The sequence below is a fragment of the Ictalurus furcatus genome, chromosome 22 (assembly GCF_023375685.1).
Source record: "Ictalurus furcatus strain D&B chromosome 22, Billie_1.0, whole genome shotgun sequence".
NCBI classification, from domain to species: domain Eukaryota; kingdom Metazoa; phylum Chordata; class Actinopteri; order Siluriformes; family Ictaluridae; genus Ictalurus; species Ictalurus furcatus.
The window spans coordinates 6,772,742-6,794,552 of NC_071276.1; the positions used below are offsets into that span (position 1 = coordinate 6,772,742).

The following is a 21,811-nucleotide window of genomic DNA, read 5'->3' on the forward strand; positions in this document are numbered from 1 at the left end:
TAGTGATTTGTCCACAACTGACATGATATATAAAATTAATTGAGAACAAGGTCTAGTACCTACAAATAAAAAAACCCCCACAGAATTAGATAAATTAGATAAATTCCTTTTCCTTTTTATTTTATTATTTTTTTTGCACAATGAATGACATGAGCAAGATCAAGTGTATTTAAGTGCTCAATACTGCACTGAGATGGTTGCACAAAAAAGTTGAACTTGAAAGAGAAATAATAAAAAAGAACTTTCTACAAGATCATGAACAACAAATATGACCAAACACATGCGAGCTTAAATGTATGTACATATGTACAGTGCAGTATACATATCTTTAAACGTGTGTATACACAGGTACACAAAAACATGAGGGCGTATTCCTACATACATTTATGTACAATGCATATGCTTGCGTATCTCAATATTTATTCTTTCCTATATATGTCCTTTAATTGCTTCTTTTTTTTTTTCCTCATATTCATACAATTTACAAAAAAATGTTTTATGAATTAAAAACTAGTTCTTCAAAAAACTTATCAAACAATGTATAAGATCTCCAAATTGAAATTCCATATTCTTCACAATTTTTGTGCATACAATCAATTAGGGCATGCAGGTTCAGAAAATGTAAAGCATTATCAAAATGGTCAAAGTACCTATTAAAAAACAAAACCAAAACCAAAACGCAGAATTTAGCTCATGTTGTGCCCTTAGTGAGTAATTTACCCTTCAATTAATACTTCATTTGCACTGGAATTTCTTCAATAGCATTAGAGCTTAATACATGAACATGTTGATAATATTCGGATGAAATTGATGTTTTATATGCAATCTCGTTCATGAAGTTAGAGCAGGTCAGGTCACAATATTTACACGACACAAAACAGCCTAATGAGTTATGAGTATTGTTGAACAGCTAGAATGTAAAGGGGGAAAAAAACAAACACCTTTATTTCACAAGGCACCATTTTATCAGCTGGTAGAGAAAATATGAGCTGCCAAACACCTTGCTATTAACACCTCCTTGATAAACTAAAGACTGATGGTACTGTTTTGGAATACTGCTACTATATATAATTTGGTTTGCTTTTTCAGTTTAGCACTGAGTGATGCAGGTCTTTATTTTTGGCTAAGCGTCCAGGTGGTTTGAGGTGCCAATCCTAAACAGGAGACATGCTGAAGTGACCAATGTAGTACCACAGGCAGAAGGGAATAGCTGCCAAATCTGACTTGGCTCTAATGCACCATAAGTCATTCTCTGATTCCATGTTCTGCTCGGACAAAACGTTCATTTAAGCTGCGCAGACTTCGGCTCTGGGCTACGGTGTGTTCAAATTTCCGGCATTATTCTTAACAAGAAGAGCCAGCCCACATTGTGAGCTGTTCAGTAACAGACAGGTGATTCGACTATTTACAGGGTTTACTTTATTGAATGTAATGTAACATGATTAAGGCTCCGCTGCTCAGTGGCTGATTTTTTTTTTCTGCCCTAGGCAGCATTAAGATTTTGAAGAAAAAAAAAAAAATAATAAAAATTATCAAATAAAAAATTGATAGTCATTTGTTTGCAAAAAATAAAAGAAAGAAAGAAAAAAAAAATACAGGTTACAGATCATTTTCAATAAGACCACTTTGACAAATTGAACTGAACAGAGGGGGGGGGGGGGGGGGGGGGGGAACCAAAAAAAACCCAATGTAAAAAGTCATTTCTTCTGTCAATTTGCAGGTAGAACCCGATGCATAGTAATTTAGAACGCACGTGCCGTGATAACTCTTAACTGGTGCTGGAACATTTGTTTGGACGTTTTGTACCTGTTTTTTTGTATGTACTGTGGTCTTGTTTGAATTGTCGCGAGAACAGTTTGACCTTTGACAGTTTGACACACAGACCATCCTGATTCAAATCAATACCGTTGATCAACATCAATATCTCACATCAGCAAGCTACCTAGAAAGCAGATCATTTTAATATGACTCGTCTGATCTTATCTGCGTATGTGCGTCTAAACAATAACCGATCTAAGGAGCAGGAGAAAAGAGCAGGCATATGTACATTCATGACCATGTGTAGATACTAATAATATATGTGTAATTTAAGCATTATTTCTTGCCATTCATAGTTCCCTGTAGCTGAAATGTTATGGACTTATTGACAAACATAAGGCACATATATGAAACAACTGAGAAATAAACCACACGACAGCGCTTTCTGCATTACGACCAGTTGAATATACATTTCTAAAAGAGCGTAGAACCACTGCACTATACTGAAGCCTGGTTTCAGATGCTAAGCTGTATACAGTAATGAAGTCTAACATCTCGGATCCACACATTTCCACCTGTTACACTTTCTACAAGCACCTAAACCAAAATCCACCTATAATATGAACTACAACACGACTGATCCTTTGGTTGTGTGGATATCTAATACTGACCATTATGTCAATATATTTTATTACTTTATAAGTAATAAAGTAATAATATTTTTTTTATATTACTACTATGAGCAGGCACGTTCTCAAATAGACTCTGGAAAAGGCCACTCAGTTACTCTGTTTGCCAAGCAACTGACTGAAATCACCGATATTAACGGATATTACTAAAAATATTTTCCAGATATTGTTGGTTATTCAAATAAAAATAATCACTGACAATGTGTAATACTAATCTGTAATACATATAAGGAGACTGGAGTAAGTGCTGTGTTGCTTTTAAATGCAAGAATAGGATTTTTTTTTTTTTTTTTTGTCCCATGCATGATGAACAGAGTATATTGTATAATGTATATAGCTATGGTTTTTTGAAGGTTTGACTTTACACACTGCCATTGTCGAATACAATCCTTCAATCTGTGATGCATCCACTTCGTTATGGTGTGATTAATAAATACTGTAGGTTTCATTTGCATTTGAACACAAGCTTTTGTATGTCACATCTATGTCTAATATTTGGTTAAAACATTATTTGAATATTGTACAGTTTTCTAGTTGATATGGTGACAGTACAGGTAAATCTAAAATACTTTCACTTTGTAATGTTTGTAGATTACGCTTCTATGTACAATTAAACTATAGCCATCGGAGATAGTAGAAGAGTCTCATTCAATTCAAGGGTATTGCCATTAGTTCATGCCCGGAACAAACCTGAGCGCAGGCAAGTAAGTGTGTGTGTGTGTGTGTGTGTGTGTGTGTGTGTGTGTGTGTGTGAGATGACCAGTTTCCTGACACTGATCTTTATCATAATCACTGTGCTTTGACTTGAGAGAACCAAAAAGGCAAAGAAACCCCAAAAGTGCACAGTACTGTATTAGAAATTCAAAAAATTTCATTTACACTTGCTGGTAAGATCATGGCTATAGCCATTGTTTCAAAATCCTTATGGGCTTTGGGAGAGTAAAAAGCTCAAAACAAGAACATTTCCATTAAAAAAAAAAGAGAGATTGTGGTGATGGCATATACAAAGTGAAAGTGGGGCACTTTTTAGACCACATTCATGATTCTCACAGAATGCCCATGAAGTACAGTTCAGTAGAGCTGATTAAAAGAAAAGACAACCATAATGCCTAGAAATTATCCAAAGGTTGGAGTGCAAGTCAAACTCACAGTGCACTGTTAATGAAACCCTTAATGAGAAGCTGGTTCATCCCTTCTGCTTCCCCTGCCTCGCCGTACTGGCCGATCTAGCTGCTCCTCTGGCTGATATTTAGGGTAGGGTTTAGCCATCTGTGGGGTCTGTGGATTGGGCTGTGCCCGGGCCTGGTGTACCACTGCTTCGATGGCATCTGTGATGGAGTCATGGCTGGAGAACTCTGGCTGGGTGAGCATCGGGCTGCTGTGGAGGTTCCTTTTGCCTGGAAAGTCCATGCACTTTTCCAGCACAGGCATCTGAGGCAAGAAGCCATCACTGGGAGCAAGTGTCTGCTTTCGCGGTCTCCCCCTCCGCCGCTTCACCACATTGTTGCCCGTCTTGGCCTGCCGCTGGAGCCGCTTGACCTTCAGGATCTTGTTGACGTGGTCTAGGCTTCTCTTGCTGGTGAGGATCTTGGAGAATGCGTGTTTTTTCCGCACATCGCTCTGCATCTCCTCAATCTCCTGCAGCGTGTACCTCTTCTTGTAGGAGCCCAGTTCTGTTTAAGAAAAGAGTTGTGATGGTTAAAAATTGCAGTGAAGAGTTACGATGAAGTGCAACAGCAACGATCTGTCAAAAAGGCTGAAATAGTAGAAGATCAAATATCAGATCAATTGAGGGCCAGTGGAAGAATTCACCCATCCATGCTGCCAAATGTAAATAATAGCACGCATGTTAGATACAAGTTAGATACTGTTTTTCCAAACTATATATCAATGTGTGACAGGCATCCACAATGCATTTCACTACCAGACTTAAAAGACCAAAGACAAAGACACACTCATATTACATCCCATGAGCAGAAAGAAATATGGCACTACAAAGCACTTAACACTTGACTTGTGCCTAACTACATCCATGCGTTTAATTAGCATGCATGGAGCCATTCCTCTAATCTCTCTATGTGCAAGCACCCAGAATTCACTTCTATACTGAATAGACAGCACTGGAAGTGTGAGTAATAAACTAGGTGGCCTCAGATACATCAGTGATTAATCTACTGCCTCTCCACTTTGCGTCTGAGCCCTGGAAGGAAGCCCAGAGCACAGGAAATGTTGGGTTTCTGGCAGCCTTGTCTGAAATGAGTTCAGACAAGCCGCATAAAATGTGTGTTCCGCATCAAAAAATCTCCCCTAGACCCTTCTGTCTCTGGAGAATGCACTCATTTACTTTCTCCTCCTTGCTGAGTGCCAGTCCAACTGGTTAGGCATCCAAGGAAACAAATAAGACAATTGTGGAAGATATTTTGTCAGCGGTTTGCATTACTGGACTGGGATCAGTGCAAATGTATTTATTTCCATGTAAAAGATCTGAAAGACTTGACTCGCACTGAAACATTGAACACATACAACATTAGAAACTACACAAACATTATCAGCACGCTGTCCTAATATTATTTTCTTTAGAAGTGCATAATAAGGTATAATATTTAGTATAGTATTTATTCTCACTGTCTGTTCTCAACATATAATCAGCCACCTTCTTGAAGTTACTCTGAAGTCCAAATCAAATTCACAAATGAACTAAACCCTGGATAAAGGCAACATATGCAAATGAGCAGATTGCTAAAAGATTTTTCTAGGTCAATAACCCATGTCAATGAGGCTGCTCATTTGATTTCAATAAAATAATACATGGCCAGCATGAATGGAAAAGCCTTCCCTCTCTGGCCCTGGTTTATCACTGGGAACCTCAATGAGTCTCTCCAAATGCCAACAAATCAAGGAGGGAGGAAAAAAGACATTCATTTTCAAAGGGAGTGTCACAACTCATTTATCCTCTGAAACCTCTACCTGCATCCTGCACACACTGTTTTCATTAGTGGAGCCAATTTATGGCCTCACCCTGCTGCTCTCCCACAACTCCAGTCTCGGTACATAGGTGGAGGCCCCATTCCCATCAGCACGCTAACAAAATTCCATTCTTTAAAGCTAAACCATTTTAAAAATGTGTTTAAAAAAGAAATACAAAGTGCAACATCATTCAATTGGCTTTTGCCTGTAGACTTTGTTCATTTTATTAATAGTCACTGTGGTAGAGAAATAGGAAATGGTTATGAGAAATGCGTAGAATAAATATAGCAAAGTCCCCGAGTTAGAAAATATGATTGTTTAAAAAAAAAAAAAAAAAAAAAAAAAAAAAAAAAAAAATGCACTGCACAGCCTACTGTTCATAAAGACCTAGTAAAAACTGCTGAGGACAGGCCTAATTCATGTCCAAGGAAATCAGGATGCGTAAAGTTAAAAGAGCAGGCAGGCCCAAGGTAAGCAGGGTTTAGTATACTGAAAGATCTTTACATTCAGTTTCCATCAGCTCAAACTGATGGCCATATGTGAAAACTGCTACATGAGGCGCAAGGAGGCTTTCAAGAGCTTGCCAGTGGGTCATATTTCTCATTGAACTGAAATGACTACATCCACTTAGTTTCCTTTGCCAAATATCTAACGTTTAATCCAAGTTACTGACTAAAAATTACACGGAATTGAATTAAAATATCAGGTAATTAATATGCTTATAGGTGTTTTATGTATATTTATAGCGACCAATAAACATGAAAATGACCTGCTTCCTCGAGCCTAAAGACACTCTAGCATTAATTGTGGTATTTGGTTTACCACAGTTGGGTTCGCCAATGCTTTTCATTTAGATTAATAAAAATGAGTTACAAAGAGATTCTAAATGACTGACTGTCTTCCCAGGGAATGTATAGTAATATCATGAAGCTGTGGCAAATAGAACTAATTAATTCTAATGAAGTGGATGAAAATTTGTATAAATTACAGCTAAACATCACTTATCACTCATGTCAATGCAGACAAAAAGCAAGTTTAGTAATTTGTTATGCTGTCAAAACACACTAGAACACATCCTGACACCAAATCAGATGTAAACCTGAGCATGATGTGCACCTTAGTGCTCTATTACTGCTCCAAGGTGTTTGAAATTTAGTGGTAATTCATAGAAGTGGATGGTAGTACAGGCAAGGCAGCATGTGACTCATCTTCCTATTTTCCCCAAGGAGCAAAAATGTAATCTAACTGAGCCTTGGGCTTGCAATTCCCCTCTACTGGAGTAGGCTGGATTCATTAAAACGCTGGCTGCTGGCCAACTCTTTTAATATGGGGAGAGGGTTTTTATTGCATGTCAGTAGAAAGTAAATCAAAATGTGTGAATAATATATTTCTAAGAAAACCATTGGCAAGCAACAGAGGTGAAAAGGGAGGAAGGAGAAATTTGTGAATTATAGTTGTCTCCATCCATGCATTACGCCTGCCCTGCCAGATGTTCCAACTACAATATACAAAGTACTCAAATGGGCATATTTGCTTTTTTTTTTTTTTTTGTCTTTTTACATTTTTATGCAGAATACCCCACTCTTAAACACACCACGATAATGTCAGTAATGTCAATCTCAAATTCAATTCTAATTTGAGAATTCATAATATTCTCAACTTCACATATTTTTTCTTATATTCATTAAACAAACAAAAACAAAAACTACAATTTCCTGACCTGTGATGGCTGTGTTGCCACAATGGTACATCTGCTTCATCCTCTCTTCAGTGTTGTTCTGAAAAGGTGCCATGCTCCCCTCATTGTATGTTGCAAACTCTTCCAAGCTATTCCTCCTACTCCGGACGTGAGAACCCTCATCTTGTAAGTGCTGGCCCTTGAATGGGTCCAGTGGCTGGTCCTGGTTGGCTCGCAGCCGTTCATGTGGTTGCTTAGTGCACATGTTCAGGAAGTTGTTCAGTGGCTCTTCTCGAGGATGTTTACAGTTCTGAGAGTCCGATAAGGACAACGATGAGAGTGTGTCTACTTCAAAGTAGTTCCTGGACGTCTTGGATGAAGTATCCATATTTTGCTGGCTCCTCTGCTTGTCCTTTATCTTAGAAAGAGGCAGGGCTCCACTAAAGAGTCCACCAAGGTTCTCTCTCTGTGGGACTGAGTGCTGCTCCTCCTTATGTTTGTGCTTATGCTTGTGTTTGCGTTTGTGGAGACAGACACTCGCCATGCAGCTGTTTGATGGATGATGAGTGTCACCCATCCTGGGAGAAGACATCTCATGGGGCATGCTCTTCATCCTATGTCTGCTGCCAGCAGAGAGGCTGGACAAACCACCGGAGTGGAACTTTGGTGGAGGAACCGGAGGCCGCATGAGATGAGTTCCTGAAGATCCAAGTGCATGGGACAGATACAAAGGAGGAGGATACTGCCCATAATACCCCATGTTCATCATACTTGTGGCAAGTGGCATGGCTGTGTAAGGCATTGCGTAGGGTGCATAGTAATTGCCACTGGCTGCTGAGTAGCCAAACCCTTGTATGAAAGGCATCTTTGTTATAGGTTCAGCTGATTTGGCTGGCCTGCCACGTCTTCTCTTTGACTTTTCAGAACTCCTGCGAAGATAGTGCACAGGATCATAGGGGTAGTAGGGCATAGGGTAGTAGTGGTCAAAGTTTAGGCGGAAAATGCTGGGGTAAGAGTTCTCATGGTAAAACTTGTAGCTGCGGTGGGAAATTCGGAAGACCTGGAACTTGGTAATGAGTTCCTCAAGGTCAGCAAGAAACTGAAGATCGTCCCTACTGGTTAGACCCTTTCGCTTCCGTCGATGTTTCTGTTTCTTGAGGCTTTCTTGGGCAAGAAAATTTTCCATAGCCACTGATGTTGCATGCTTCTGATAATGCCCTCTGTTTGTTTTATTGGTAGCCTCCAGCACAGCAGCCTCAGCTGCTTCAAATCCACAAAGATCAAAGGAGTACCTCCTGCGAGATGCTGGACCTTTCTCAGTCTGATCTGATGTGCTGTTATTGTCAGTACCAATGCCACTATCACTTGGGATTGTCTCTTCACTATGGGACTCACTAACTGGAGACAGGGTGACCTCTTTGATAGATGCCACTTCAGACAGATGAGATGGTGAGTTGGCCATAAGTCTTGGAGGAGAGAGTTTCCAGCTACTACTGAGCAAGCCCTTCTGAGTTTTTGTGGGCAAAGCACTGATAGGCTGTAGATTTGGCATGGTCTTCAGGTCATGCTGGCTGGTTTCTGTGGTGGCATGGTGTGCTAGTCCACCTGCTAAGGACTGAGCTGAGAGAGACTGCATGACCCTGGGAGAAGGCATTCTGGTTGTTGATGATGAATTAGAAGGCACTAGAAGGTTCTCAAACTGACTTGAAACAGGCAACAAGTGCTCATCATTGGCTTTGTGCTCATCTTGCTGAGTCTGAAGCTCAGCTTTGGGCTTCCTCCCTCGTTTTTTGCCTATGTAAATAGTTCCACGTTTGCTGACGTTGATTTGCTTGCCTAAACGGGCTTCAATTGTCGATGCCACAGTTGACACGGCACAGGAAACTGGAACATTAGATTTCAAAGCCAGGTTACCAGTGTTAGAAGAGGACAGAAGTTCATTCAAAATGCTCTGCATTTTAACCAGTTTCACTTTCTTAGTTGTTTTCCTTTTAAGGATACCAACCTGGCCTGTTCTCTTACATTTCACCTCTGGTAAAGCTGGAGAATTATTTAAGGCCTGTTGCATTATTTTTGACAAATTATGTTTCTTCCTCCTCCTCTTTGAAGTGCTAGGTGAATCCTGGTTGATAGGACTTACAGGACTGGTTGATGTTCCTTCATGAATTGTCTCCACAGTAAGTAGTGGTTGTTTTTTAGGCCTACCCCGTTTTTTCTTTATGGGGGTAATGACTGTCAGACTGTTTGTGTTGGTGTATAGTGGGCTGGATGGTGTAATGGGGAAAGCAGAGGGTGGCTCTCCAATGGGCAACGCTGGATTAAGGTCTTTGTGGGGAGCAGAGTTCTTAGATTTCAAATAAACCCATCTGTCCTTGAACTTTGATTGCCTCCCATCTGCTTGCTTCTCTGGATCAATCAATGATTGTGGTCTCCCAACTGGGTTCTTCTTGTGCCTATTCTCAGAAATTTCCACAGTTGGCCCTGCTGCTGCACTCTCTTCCCCCAGCTTCTGTGAATCTATACCAAATTGCTTTCCTGTACTCAATTCCATTTTGTTTGCTACTTTAGGTTTTGTAGCACCTTGGTCAGACTTATCTTTCATTTCTACTGTCTGTGTTGTTTGTATGTCTTCCAGAACGTTGTTATCTTCAGTTAATCGTCTGCTTTTCTTCTTTCTGCTTTTAGGTTCATCTGTGTGATGAGGAACACAGTTTGGTACTGTTTTGAAATCATCCTCTGGTCTCTTCATTGATTTTTCTACCTCCTCCCTCTGAGTCTCAGTTTTTTCAGCGTTAAATAGTTTATTCTTTGTATTGTCTTGTGCTGTTTTCTCACTCTCTTTGTCAGCCTTTTTTGCCCAGGGCAGGTCTCCATTATGGGTGGTCAAAGCCCTTCTGCCATACTTCCTTTTGATGTTCCCAAAGACTTGCTCAGTGACCTCCTGCAAACCTCTTTCCTTGCTTAGAGAGGAGTGTATCAACATATTTGATTCTGCTAGTGCACTCATTGTTATATCAGCTGGAGAAGTAGCCTGTGAGTCAGAACCTGGACAAGTCATTTCCGAGGTAAACAGACTTCCAGATGAACCTTCTGTGACCTTTTTAACTTGTGTCTTTGAGAAGGGGGTGTTGACCTCTGACAGAAGGTTCTTGTTTTTGAATGTTGATTCTTGTTTTGATTCCGGATCTCTCGCTTGGTCCCCCTGGGATGTTGACTCTCTTAAAATGGGCTTTGTCCAATCCAGTTGGTGAATGTCAGTTTTGGGCTCATGTTTTGGTCTCAGGTTCTCCCCTAGGACATCCATCATGTTGTTGTCATTTTGAGCCACAACTCTGAAAGGCCTCTCATAGGTCTAAAAAAAAAAAACAAACAAACAAAAAAAATTATTAAAAATTATTTAGTACAGGAAAATTATTAGTACAAAATAACATTTTAATACATAATAGTACACAACTTTTTCAAGTTTGGTTCTAATGACAGACTGCATGATTCAACAACTCATTATTTACATTTATATATCATCAAATGTACATTTCTTTTCGTACTAAATTGTCAAATTCTAAAGTCATGGATAGCAAAACTAAATGTTTGCTGTTTTTGGTGTAATTATACAGAAATATACACATTTAACTATCACAAACAACACCATAACAACTAGTGCAATATTGCTCCTATTCCTCTGTTAGTGGGACACACCTAGAGAAAAGTATATAGATATTTTGCACTATTGTGCAAGCCTTTGAGAGTTTGTGGTTTGGACTGGTAGAAACGCCAGATCTGCAAGATCAGCATCTTGATACAACTATAGGTTCTGTAAAGCCATCCTGTTTTCAAAGCCAACAGCTACAAGCGGTAAAGAAGTTTAACCACAACTTTGTTTTTCATCAGGTCAGCTTCCATTTTACTGCAGCTGACATCTAGCAGTCTGTATTGTGGTTACAGATTAGCTTACATCTGGAGTCACATGGGTTTCACAGCCTTACAGTATCCCTTCAAAACATGCTCAAACATACTCTTCATTTTCTACAAAACATTTAAATGTCGGGTTGTTTGTTTTTGTTTAGTTAATTCTCCAGGTACAAAAATTGTAAGTGCTTGAAAAACAAACATGCAGGCAGACGTGTGTCTCACTTTCTCCAGCTACAAACAGCACCACAAAGAATCGATTGTGCAGTGAAAACACACATCATGGGTTAAAATCTTTGTCACAGTCACTTTGTGGCACGACTCAGATTACAACACAAGAGCATCATTTAGTGTCCCGGTGTCTCATGTGTTTAAGTCCCTGCACTGTAAAAATGACTGATAAGCCTGAAGCCTCATGCTTGCAAGAGTGAAATCATGTTTCTGTAAGCAGTCTTAAGAGTTGCCAACCAGGAGAGATGAAAGCCTTGTATGTTAAAATACAGTACTCACCCCATCAAACTTGAAACAGAAATGGACTTAAGTGGGATATTATGTCATTAATTTACACAAAACAGACTTGTTTTGTGACCTGCATCAATACAACAATCATCCTGAGAACACCACCCCAAAGTGATGCATGGTGGTGGTAGCATCATATTGACCATTACCATGGCCTCATGGTTGCTTTGCTGATTAATGCCCACCTTAACTGCTCACTGATTTTTGTGGATGGCCTCCTCTAGGCAGAGTTCCAGTTGTGCAATATTTTCTATAACCAAACAATGATTGATACTCCTCCAGAACTGTGTCCAGGAATTGTCTTAATAGCTCCTTAGTCTTCATGACGCTGTTTGTTTAGGCATGATTTCTAACAAAGTCTGGGGCCTTACAGGAGCTGAGGCATGTGACACTTTAATTTCATACAGTTTAAAGTCACACTAATTATGCGATTTCGGATGACAACTGATTACAGTAGAGCTAAATTAAGGGTTTCACAGCAATCACTTTTAGCAAAAAAACAAAAAAAACAAAACGTCACCCTTTTTAAAACCACTGCTATTGCTATTGTGTAGCTTCATCCCAGTTAAGTCCATTTCAGTTCCTGATTGCAACACTACAAAAGGTGGAAGAAGGGGGTGAATGTAACCCCGAGAGATAGTGTCTTCAAATCAAGATTGTGCAGTTTTAAGACATACCCACATCGGCTGCTTTTGACAAAGACTTGGCAGCCCATCTGTAAAAACCTAGAGAGAAAAAACTACAGTAAACCACTTCCATTATCTGCAACTTCATTCTTTGACATTCCTCACATTCGCAATCAGCATAAAGCAACTTCTCATCTGCCCCGTCATCAAAAGAATACAGGCAGGACCTTTATCTACCTTATGCAGCTGTTGCAATCACACTCAGTTATTACACACTCAGCATGCTATGACAAAGTGTCCAAGGATGGCTTGTGTATATGTGTGTTTCAGGAGTCATCATTCAGTCTAATCTTCTCCAATATCATTCAATCATTAGCTTTTAATTAAAGCAGAGCATGCGTTAATGGTACGTCACCCCTCTGCCAGCCGTGTCCTTTTTATTTTTCCCCTCATCTGTGAGAAACTGCATCAACTTTCAGCTTCTTAATCCTGTAATCCTGGAAGGAATTTGTGATCTTGCTGGCCCACAGGATACAGTCTCGGCTACAGCATGCCAAGTCTCTTGGCTGCCCTTTAATTTGCCTAAATGGCATTATATTCCTCCTACCCGATGTTTCCACAGCAATATCAGTAAGATTGCATAACATCTACATTGAAGATGGCAGGCCTGTTATTCAAACTCCATTAAAACCACATCAGTGTGAAGAGAGTGACATGAGATGAAGAACAACAGATTTCTTAAAGCCTTTCCCAGTCACTCTTATTATCTGATGATGATTTCCCTTTCCTCTTACTTATAATATCCTTTTCATTCATAATCTGACACTGCTACGACACAGTCCCTACCAAAAAGAAAGCATGTCAGGTGGGAAATAAATAATACAATGAAAGAACATGGCTCTCACAGACTAGTAGACTGGAAAATTAGAAATACAAAACCTTTTCTTTTTTTTTTTTCCCCAAAAACAATTTCATACATATTTTTCCATTGTCTTTTGAGGTGCTGCATCAGATTTTGGACTGTGATGAGCCTGCGCATTCGCACATGTTGTGTCAGATATGTTGATACCCAGAGTCTCCCCAGCAATAAAGTACAGTCATAAATGACTTATGTGTTCTCTAAAGAGGACCTCCTATCTGTGGCAGACAGAAAGGCAGTTCTGGCAGGGCCACTGGGTTGTTTGGCTCAATGTGCTCCAAAATCATAGCGGCCCCCTGCTTCTCTCTAAGCCCATCTCTGGGAGATGAGTCAGACGCAGAGCACATAAACAGACATAGAAAAGGCGGCTGAGATTACAGTCGCTCTCAATGTAATAAGCTGCATTTGGCATGCTGTTGCTGCTTTCCTTACCCCCCTCCCGCAAACCTTCATTTTTTTGTCAGTTTTTGTTGTTCATTTTATTCCCCCCTTCCTTCCCATGTCCAGCCAAAGAAGCTGGCCAAAGCCTCATTGGCCTCTTGTGTGTTTGGTTACCAAGGGATACCATGAGTCAGAGCCACCCAAAATAGCCAGAAACGTACTGAGCCAATCATCACAACCCTCCCCAACTGATAGTCAAGCCAAAATTGCTCTGCCTCTGCTTAAATCCTATCCAGGAGAAGCACTGTCTTTTTGTGTTTCAGACCGACAGTCGAGCAGTCAACAAGCCTGCTTTCATAACACAACATCACCAGCCAAGTTCTGACCTTTTCCAAATACACATAGAGACAATATAGAGAAGGGGGGGGGACAGAGATGTTCGTGATAAAGAAGACACTGGATTGTGAGGGTTCGTTTGACATTTGGCATTCAGGTGAAGTTCAGGCTTTTTCTCAAAATACACATGGAGTCAATATGGAACAGAGAGCGTAAAAAAAAGCCTGTTTTCACATCGCTTGCTGAGAGATCCTCCCCTGTGTCTGTTTAAATGAAACATTAAAAAATTATTTTTATTGCAGCGCATTTGTCTTCATCTGTTGCCTTTTCACTTTCTCTTTATACCACTTCTTCATTTTTTTCCAAAGAATGCTTTTTGGTTAGTGTTTTTACGCAAGCCGCCCACAGCAGCTCGGCCTAAAATCATCACCAGAAAGCTGCAACTAAAAGGTACGTTTAACATTCAACATGACATGTTGACATGTTGAGCTCGTTCGGCGTGTTGAGTGCAAGATGTTTAATCATTCTTCTTCCATCATTAGTAATAGGTTTATTTGTGATAAGAGTTTATTAGTTAGTTCTCTGATGAAGAAGACTGCAGCAAGCTTTGAGATTATGTAATGACTTTGGGTGACATTTCAGTTGCATCATGGGGTGCAGTAAAAGACCTTGGTGTGATTATTGACTCCAGTCTCTCAGTTCATGTACATAATATAACTAGGATATTCTTCTTTTATCTCAGAAATATTGGCCAAATAAGAAATATAATGCCACTACAGGATGCAGAAAAACGAGTCCATGCTTTCGTCACTTCTAGGATGGACTACTGTAATGTCTGGATGTTCCGGTAGTTGCATAAACAAGCTCCAGTTAGTTCAGAATGCAGCAGTCAGAATCCTTACTAGAAAAGAAGATTTGACCACCCGTATCTTATCAACACCGACCTGACCACAAAATACCACATTGATTATAAAATACTAGTGACCTATAAAGGTCTCGCACCCCAGTACCTAAGCAAACTTTTGGTCTTTTATGAACCGCCACGCCTACTTTGATCAAAAGGTGCAGGCTTTTTGTTGGTACCTAGAATAACAACAGCAAGGGGCAGAACTTTTTTCTTACAAAGCCTCACAGTTATGGAGCAGCCTTCTAATTAGTGTTTGGGACTCAGACACAGTCTCTGTCTTTAAGTCTAGGCTGATAAACCTATTTTCTTAGTCAAGCCTTTTGTTAATAATTATACTCTTAGGATCCATGGGCATAGAGTGTTTTGGTAAACTGGGATGTTTGAATGCTGTCGCTCCCCCACTCTCACACTCAGCTGGTTCACGGTGGAGTGGCTGGCTGCTTTATGTTCCAGGGTTGCCCTCATGCCTGGTTTCCTTCTGGCTCTGCTTATTATTTATGCTGTCATAGCTAGTTTTGCCAATGCTTGCACTCTGTGCACAATATACATCCTCTTAAAGCACTACAGGACATGCGCATCCATAATACTTTCGGTCCTCTCTCTCTCTCTCTCTCTCTCTGTCAAGCTACATATTTTACTCCTGCTGCCTGATGAGATGCCTGCCTTAAAGCGCTGCCTGGTCCATCCTGATACTCTACTTCAGCTTGGAGCCTCCTTAACCTGAGAATGACTTGCTGCATGGCCCCACATGGATAGCCTAAAGTTTGCTGAGAGGTTCCTGTGTATAGTACCACCTAGATACACTAAATATGATTGCACATGCTAAAAACTATCTTCAAGTCTCAATCATTAAACAGTGGAAAAGGTCACCTGGATATTATACAGGGTGTCCGAAAAGTCAGGAGCCAATGTGAATATGTTGAATAAAAATGTCACTCCAAATATGCTGAGCAAAATCCACAAAAACATGACACAGCAGCTTAGAAAATGCACAGAGCATACGGGTGAACATATAGAGCATATGTTGTAAATAATAAACACAAAATGTGTAGTTTTACTCTAGTTGGTTCCTGACTTTTCAGATACCCCGCCCATTTAAAGCTAAATACTGCTTATACTGAAGATCACACTTAGCACTGCTTGACACAATAGTATACAACTTCAGAAGAGTAATGATTTATATTCTCACTATCCACTGTCACCTAGAGGATGAGCTTCAGTTTGAGTCTGGTTCCTCTCAAGGTTTCTTCTTCATGTCGTCTCAGGGAGTTTTTCCTTGCCACTGTCGCCTCTGGCTTGCACATTAGGGATCAATCTAAATGCATATCTATATCTGGATATCTGTAAAGCTGCTTTGTAACAATGTCCATTGTTAAGTGTGCTTATATAAATAAAAACTAATCGAATTAAACCGAATTAACAAAAATGCACGGGCTAAAGCACACAGACTGGCTTCATGTGCCGGTGGTATCTGTAGGACCAAAAGCAAGCTCCAATGTCCAGGGCTTTGTCTCGGGATAGCTTGAAGAAGCAGAGCTAATTGCTCAAGTTACAGCATTTGTAAGGCAGTGTCTGGTAACATTTCGAGTGCGTGCTCTGCTGAAAGCCAGTGCTGACTTGTTCGATAGCCCTTACACTTCAGCAGCCTGTCGCCTTCAGTAACACACACCTGGATAGGATGTCACTCACCTGATCTGGAAATGCTGTCTCCAATTACCTGAGGCATTTGTTTGAAACCATTTCGAGCCTCTAGACAAAATGCCAACCAGTTTCAACCAGGATCAATGTGACACTGATCCAATTGCATTCTCTAGAGACAAAGATCCAAACTGCATCTGCTTCGTTATTAGTCATTTCATTATAACCTGAAAGTCATAAAATAAGATTATTTACTTCATAGGGTATGTTCAGCAGCTCAAATGCAATTTTTTTTTTTTTTTTTTTGCACGGCTGATTTGAGCAGGACTGATTTTCAGACTTTCATGTTCAAAAACAAGCTGGCTTCAAGCCACAGATTTCAGGTTTTGGAATACACATACGTACATATCCTTATGTAAAAACTAATCTGCGATAGAACTAATTAGTGCTGGAATATTATTTTGAATATTCTATGTGTATGCATTCAAAAGCAACAACAAAAAAAATGTTCAAGATACAATATTCAAGATACAATCACCTTTGCAACTTTCACCTGCTCGACTCTACTCTACACTACATAGGATATATGGATATGTGAGCAAATGTGACTATGGATCCAATAGTCAAAACATATTTTTGTAATTGTACAGTGCAATAAAAACAATCAGATTTAAGCACAGTCAAATAATCTAACTGCACTGTGTCTTGTTGATAAATGCCCAATTTACTATTATTAAATATTCTGACGTATATGTACATATATTTAAATATCATATGCTGCTTTATATGTGTGCGTTGGACACAGAATAACTTTAATTTAGACATCTTCTGTAATGTTTAGGAACCAACTGCATCCATCATGTGAGACACTGACACTGATGAAAAGTCCTTCTTTTCACAGCCACCATCTAGCAACAGTTCCATTTGATTTCAGTGTTTGCCACATTACCACTTCCACATGGATCGTTGGATGTATTTGATTAACTAAAGGTAACTGCAGTAAACTTCAAAGGTTTCTGGAACTCTGCGTTTAAGACGACCTGACAGCTAAGACATGTACAAACAGTTACACCGTTGTTAGGGCGTGACAAAAGTCATATTAATGCTATTATTTATCGATGCACTATCCTCTGCTCTGACCTATTTGTTTTCTCTTATTGTTAAAAATGGAGAGGTTTTTCCATGATCCTTTTTCATAATCTGCTGAGTTGTGAAATTTCAGTACACGACAACTAATCGATAAAATCGTTAATAATCAATTATGAAAAATCGCCGTCAACGAATCTCATTATCGATGAGTTGGTCTGCGCATGGCACGGGGTACATTTACTCACTGTTACTTCTCTTCCCAAAACACGCATCGGAGAGTAAATACTAAAGTTGTGTCACAGATGACGTGCTATACACTTACACTATGCACTATGTACTCTACTGTCTAGTGTATGAATTTTAGAAAGGTAATATCATCTCAAATAGAACACTAACATTTTTTTTTTTACTAAGAGGAAGTATAAGCCGCTTCCTAGTCGATGGCACATGACGTCATACACACGTAATGTGACGCCGCTAGCTTTAGATCAGGGGTGTCCAATCTTATCCGGAAAGGGCCGGTGTGGTGCAGGTTTTCATTCTAACCAAGCAGGAGCCACACCTGAGTCTATTGAAAGCCAAGATCAACTGATTAAAAAGGTGGAATCAGGTGTGGCTCCTGCTCGGTTGGAATGAAAACCTGCACCCACACCGGCCCTTTCCGGATAAGATTGGACACACCCCTGCTTTAGACTAATACCCAGAGTCAATGACAATGACTTTCTTCAGTTTACTGTTTATGTCAACGTTACCTCTTATAAAAACAATGGACAAACAGTTGTGTAAAGTCTTAGTCTGAAGTTTATTTTTGTAACACTCAGTTTGTGGATTTTATTTTAAATAAACGAAATAATGGTACTGAAAGCTTGCCCCGCCCCATCCAATTAACCGGGGGGGGGATATAGGCCAACTAATCGATTATGAAAATAATCGTTAGTCGCAGCCCTAATTACATTTAATTCAATTCAATTCAATTTTATTCATAAAAGAGCTTTTAAGAATAGATATTGCCCCGAAGCACCTTTACAGAAATCCTAGGATATAGACTAGGACATAGACATCGGATAACGTGATTATAAATCACTTCTCTTATACAACTGTATACTACAGGGTCAAACTGTACTACGTATGGCTATACTGTGATGTGGATGAGCACAGGAAAGCCTTTATGAGTATAAATAGGTACAAATCTACAGTATCCGTTGAAACAAGCGTGAGACTTGGGTATGAACTGCTATTTAGAAGTGGAAATATTTAGGGAATCCATGTGGGACCGTCCACATCAGCAGAAACACTGCATTGAGGTAAGAAATGACCACATAAACTCAGCAAAAAAAGAAACGTCCCTTTTTCAGGAGTATTTTAAAGATAATTTTGTAAAATCCAAATAAGCTTTACAGATCTTTATTGGAAAGGGTTTAAACAATGTTTTTTCATGCTTGTTCAATGAACCATAAACAATTATTGTACACGCACCTGTGGAGCAGTCCTTAAGACACGAACAGTTTACAGGCAGCTGATCGTCCTTGCAGTGGAAAATTACATGTAACCGTGTGTCCCCCAGACGTGATCGAGAACTTACAAAAGCCTTGGGGGAAGAGTGGAGGAACATCTCACAGCAAGATCTGACCAATCTGGTGCAGTCCATGAGGATGAGATGCTCTGTAGTACTTAAAGCAGCTGGAGGCCACCAGATACTGACTGTTACTTTTAATATTGACCCCCGCTTTGTTCAGGGACTCATTATTCCATTTCTGTTCCACAAATGTCTGTGAATCTTCTTCAGTTTATGTCTCGGTTGTTGAATCATTTTATGGTAATACAAATATTTACACATGTTAAGAAATTTGCTAGAAATAAAAGCATTGAATGTCAGAGGATGTTTCTTTTTTTAGCTGAGTATATTCACATAAAATTCATTAACACTATGATTTAGTTGTATTCCACCACAGTCAGCAAGTTTGTTGCAAGGCTTCCTGTGGACAAGAGATTTCGAGTTGTGACATAGCCATCCTTGGAAGTCCTAAAGAGCACAATGAACCTGATTAATACTTCCATCCAAACAGGCTTCAGAATCCTTTTGACCATCATAAAGTGACTTCGGAGAACGCTAAGCACGGCAGTCCTGCCCTCTGGGTGAGAAGCATGGCATTCATCGTTCTCTTGTAGATAAAAGCGACACTAGCCAGTTATACATACAGAAGAGGACAGCTAGCGCTCTCCTCTAAGCATGTTCACCTATCCTATGACTGTGCACAAGCAGCAGTCCAAAGATTTCTACTGGCTTCATGCATCTGAGGCAAAGTCGGTGGTAGGTGAACCGCAGTAGGTTAGACTGCAAACTAGTGGCTAGGAATATTGATTATAGGACTAAATAGAACTAAACTGGTGTGGGGGGGAATTAGGTTACAAATCCCATTCTCTTAGTTAAAAAAGTGTTTGGCTGATTTGAAAAGGAGGCGGTGAGTCAAATGCAAATGAACTCTCATGGTTCACCACCTAAATCTCTGCTCCGCAATTCATTAGCTCCTTATACTATTAGCCTCTGTAATTGCCACAATTGGCTTTAAAGTTCCACTCACGCTGGGTGTTTGTTGCCATCGGGACCAATAAATAATGAGCTGCCCTACCAGGCCCTACAAACTCATCCATACTATCTGAACTAAACAATTAACAGACTGTGAAGCTTGCATTAAATTACTCCAGGCGAGAACTCACAACTGAGCCACCGGATTTGCAAAGACAGTAGAGAAACTGGCTGTAGATTTTGTCCTGATGCACCATCCTTCAACAGATCACACAGCCTGCTCCAGTAAGATGTCTTCTTACATGACGGCTCATTCTAGTTACAATATGTGCAACTTCTCCCAAATGGAGGCACATCTGGCTGATGACTGTTGGAAGGCAGAAAATAAAGAGGCAGCTTGTGCTTTCAAGCCCATTAAAAAACGTCTGAGCCGAGAGCTAAGGAAATGTAAAGCCGTTGCTCTGACAATGTGTCTGGCACAAACAAAATGGAGCAGCCAAATTGTATGAGGGAGGCTACGTGAATGTGTGCACGAATAATAAAACATTTGTGGCACTCGGGCGACTGAATGGAGCATGAAAGGAAATAGCAGCAGTCTGATGCCAGGCTGACATGTGGCAGAGGCAGAGACAAAAGAAAATGCCATGTTTCTAGACTGGCCTCTGTTTTAACGGTTCCTTTTTCAGGAACTTCACCATCAGAGGAATAGTGTACAATAGCACTTTAACAGTAAATAGTACTGAGGTTAATACAGCGGGAGACTGGTTAGTATATTCAATCGGTGGGTCTCAAAGTGGGGGACACCAAGGGTCGATGAAGCACAGTCATAATTTTATTAATGTAGTTACAGGAGTGGAAATCCCAACCGGCCGTTATCAACGTTTTTATATTTATTATTGAGTTCTCCTTGACTGGCCACTTGAATTGATTTAGTTTAATCCAAACCTCAATAACTCAAAAGCAAGCAAGTCTATAAATAACTTGGACCTCTGTGTTCGGACTATGTGAAAACATGTGTTCTCTATATCAGACCATACAATAAAGATCCTCTAACGATAGACCTGTGATTGAGGAAAATGACTACATTACGCTTGTCATCAGATATGATCTGGGCAAGCCTGAGATAAGGAGATTTAATAAGGAGATTTTTCTGTCCACTTGCATTGCCTTTAACATATCTCATAGCTGTCCAGTGTTTGTTGCTTCATCCTACTGCATTGTAGCATTGGACACAATCTCAGATTTTAAAAAAGCATTTCTGACACTGCTGAAATTTGTTGTCAGCTGTCTTTTGGCGCTTTTCCACCGCACGGTATGGTACGGTACAGCTCGACTCGACTCACTTTTGGGCGCTTTCCATCGTGGATAGTACCTGGTACTTTTTTTTAGTACCACCTCGGTCGAGGTTCCAAGTGAGCCAAACCGATACTACATGTGAGCCACGAACTGAGGGCGTAGGGAATTCTCCTTAACGAATGGTTCTGTATTGTGTCTGAATAAATGTGTCATTTAATCCATACTTTGCGTACAGTAATATTCTATTAATTGGCAATTATGTATCGGTAATCTCATTACAGATAAAATTACAACAAAAGGTTTCGGTCTTAGATTTTTACATCCCGCTTGTTAACGATTTCCAAACAGGCGGTTATCGCAGTCGCGCCTGTCGCGGCTGAATCTAATCTGACTCGTATCGAGCGCTACGTAGGTTCTAGAACGGTGTTATTTTACATCCTTAATAGGGTCCGTGTTCAGTGAACAGGAAAGGCGTTTGGAATACGGCCCGACCGTGTATTTGTACAGGGCTTCGATAATACAGCGTTATTCCTGCGTGAAGGCGAGTGGAACATGGCACCCAGGTTGAGGCGGCG

At 40.1% G+C, this 21,811-nt stretch overlaps 1 protein-coding gene across 1 annotated transcript in view; it reads right to left on the bottom strand.

Annotated features, from left to right (window-relative positions):
* Nucleotides 1-1,662: 1,662 nt before the first annotated feature.
* The window catches only part of setbp1 (SET binding protein 1), a 55,664-nt gene continuing 35,515 nt past the window's right edge, over nt 1,663-21,811 (bottom strand). The window contains exons 3-4 of the mRNA XM_053653907.1: nt 7,135-10,444; nt 1,663-4,120 (exon numbers count right to left, since the gene is read on the bottom strand). Coding sequence (XP_053509882.1) covers nt 3,618-4,120; nt 7,135-10,444 — 3,813 coding nt within the window. The 3' untranslated portion in view covers nt 1,663-3,617. The remainder of the gene's footprint in view (nt 4,121-7,134; nt 10,445-21,811) is intronic.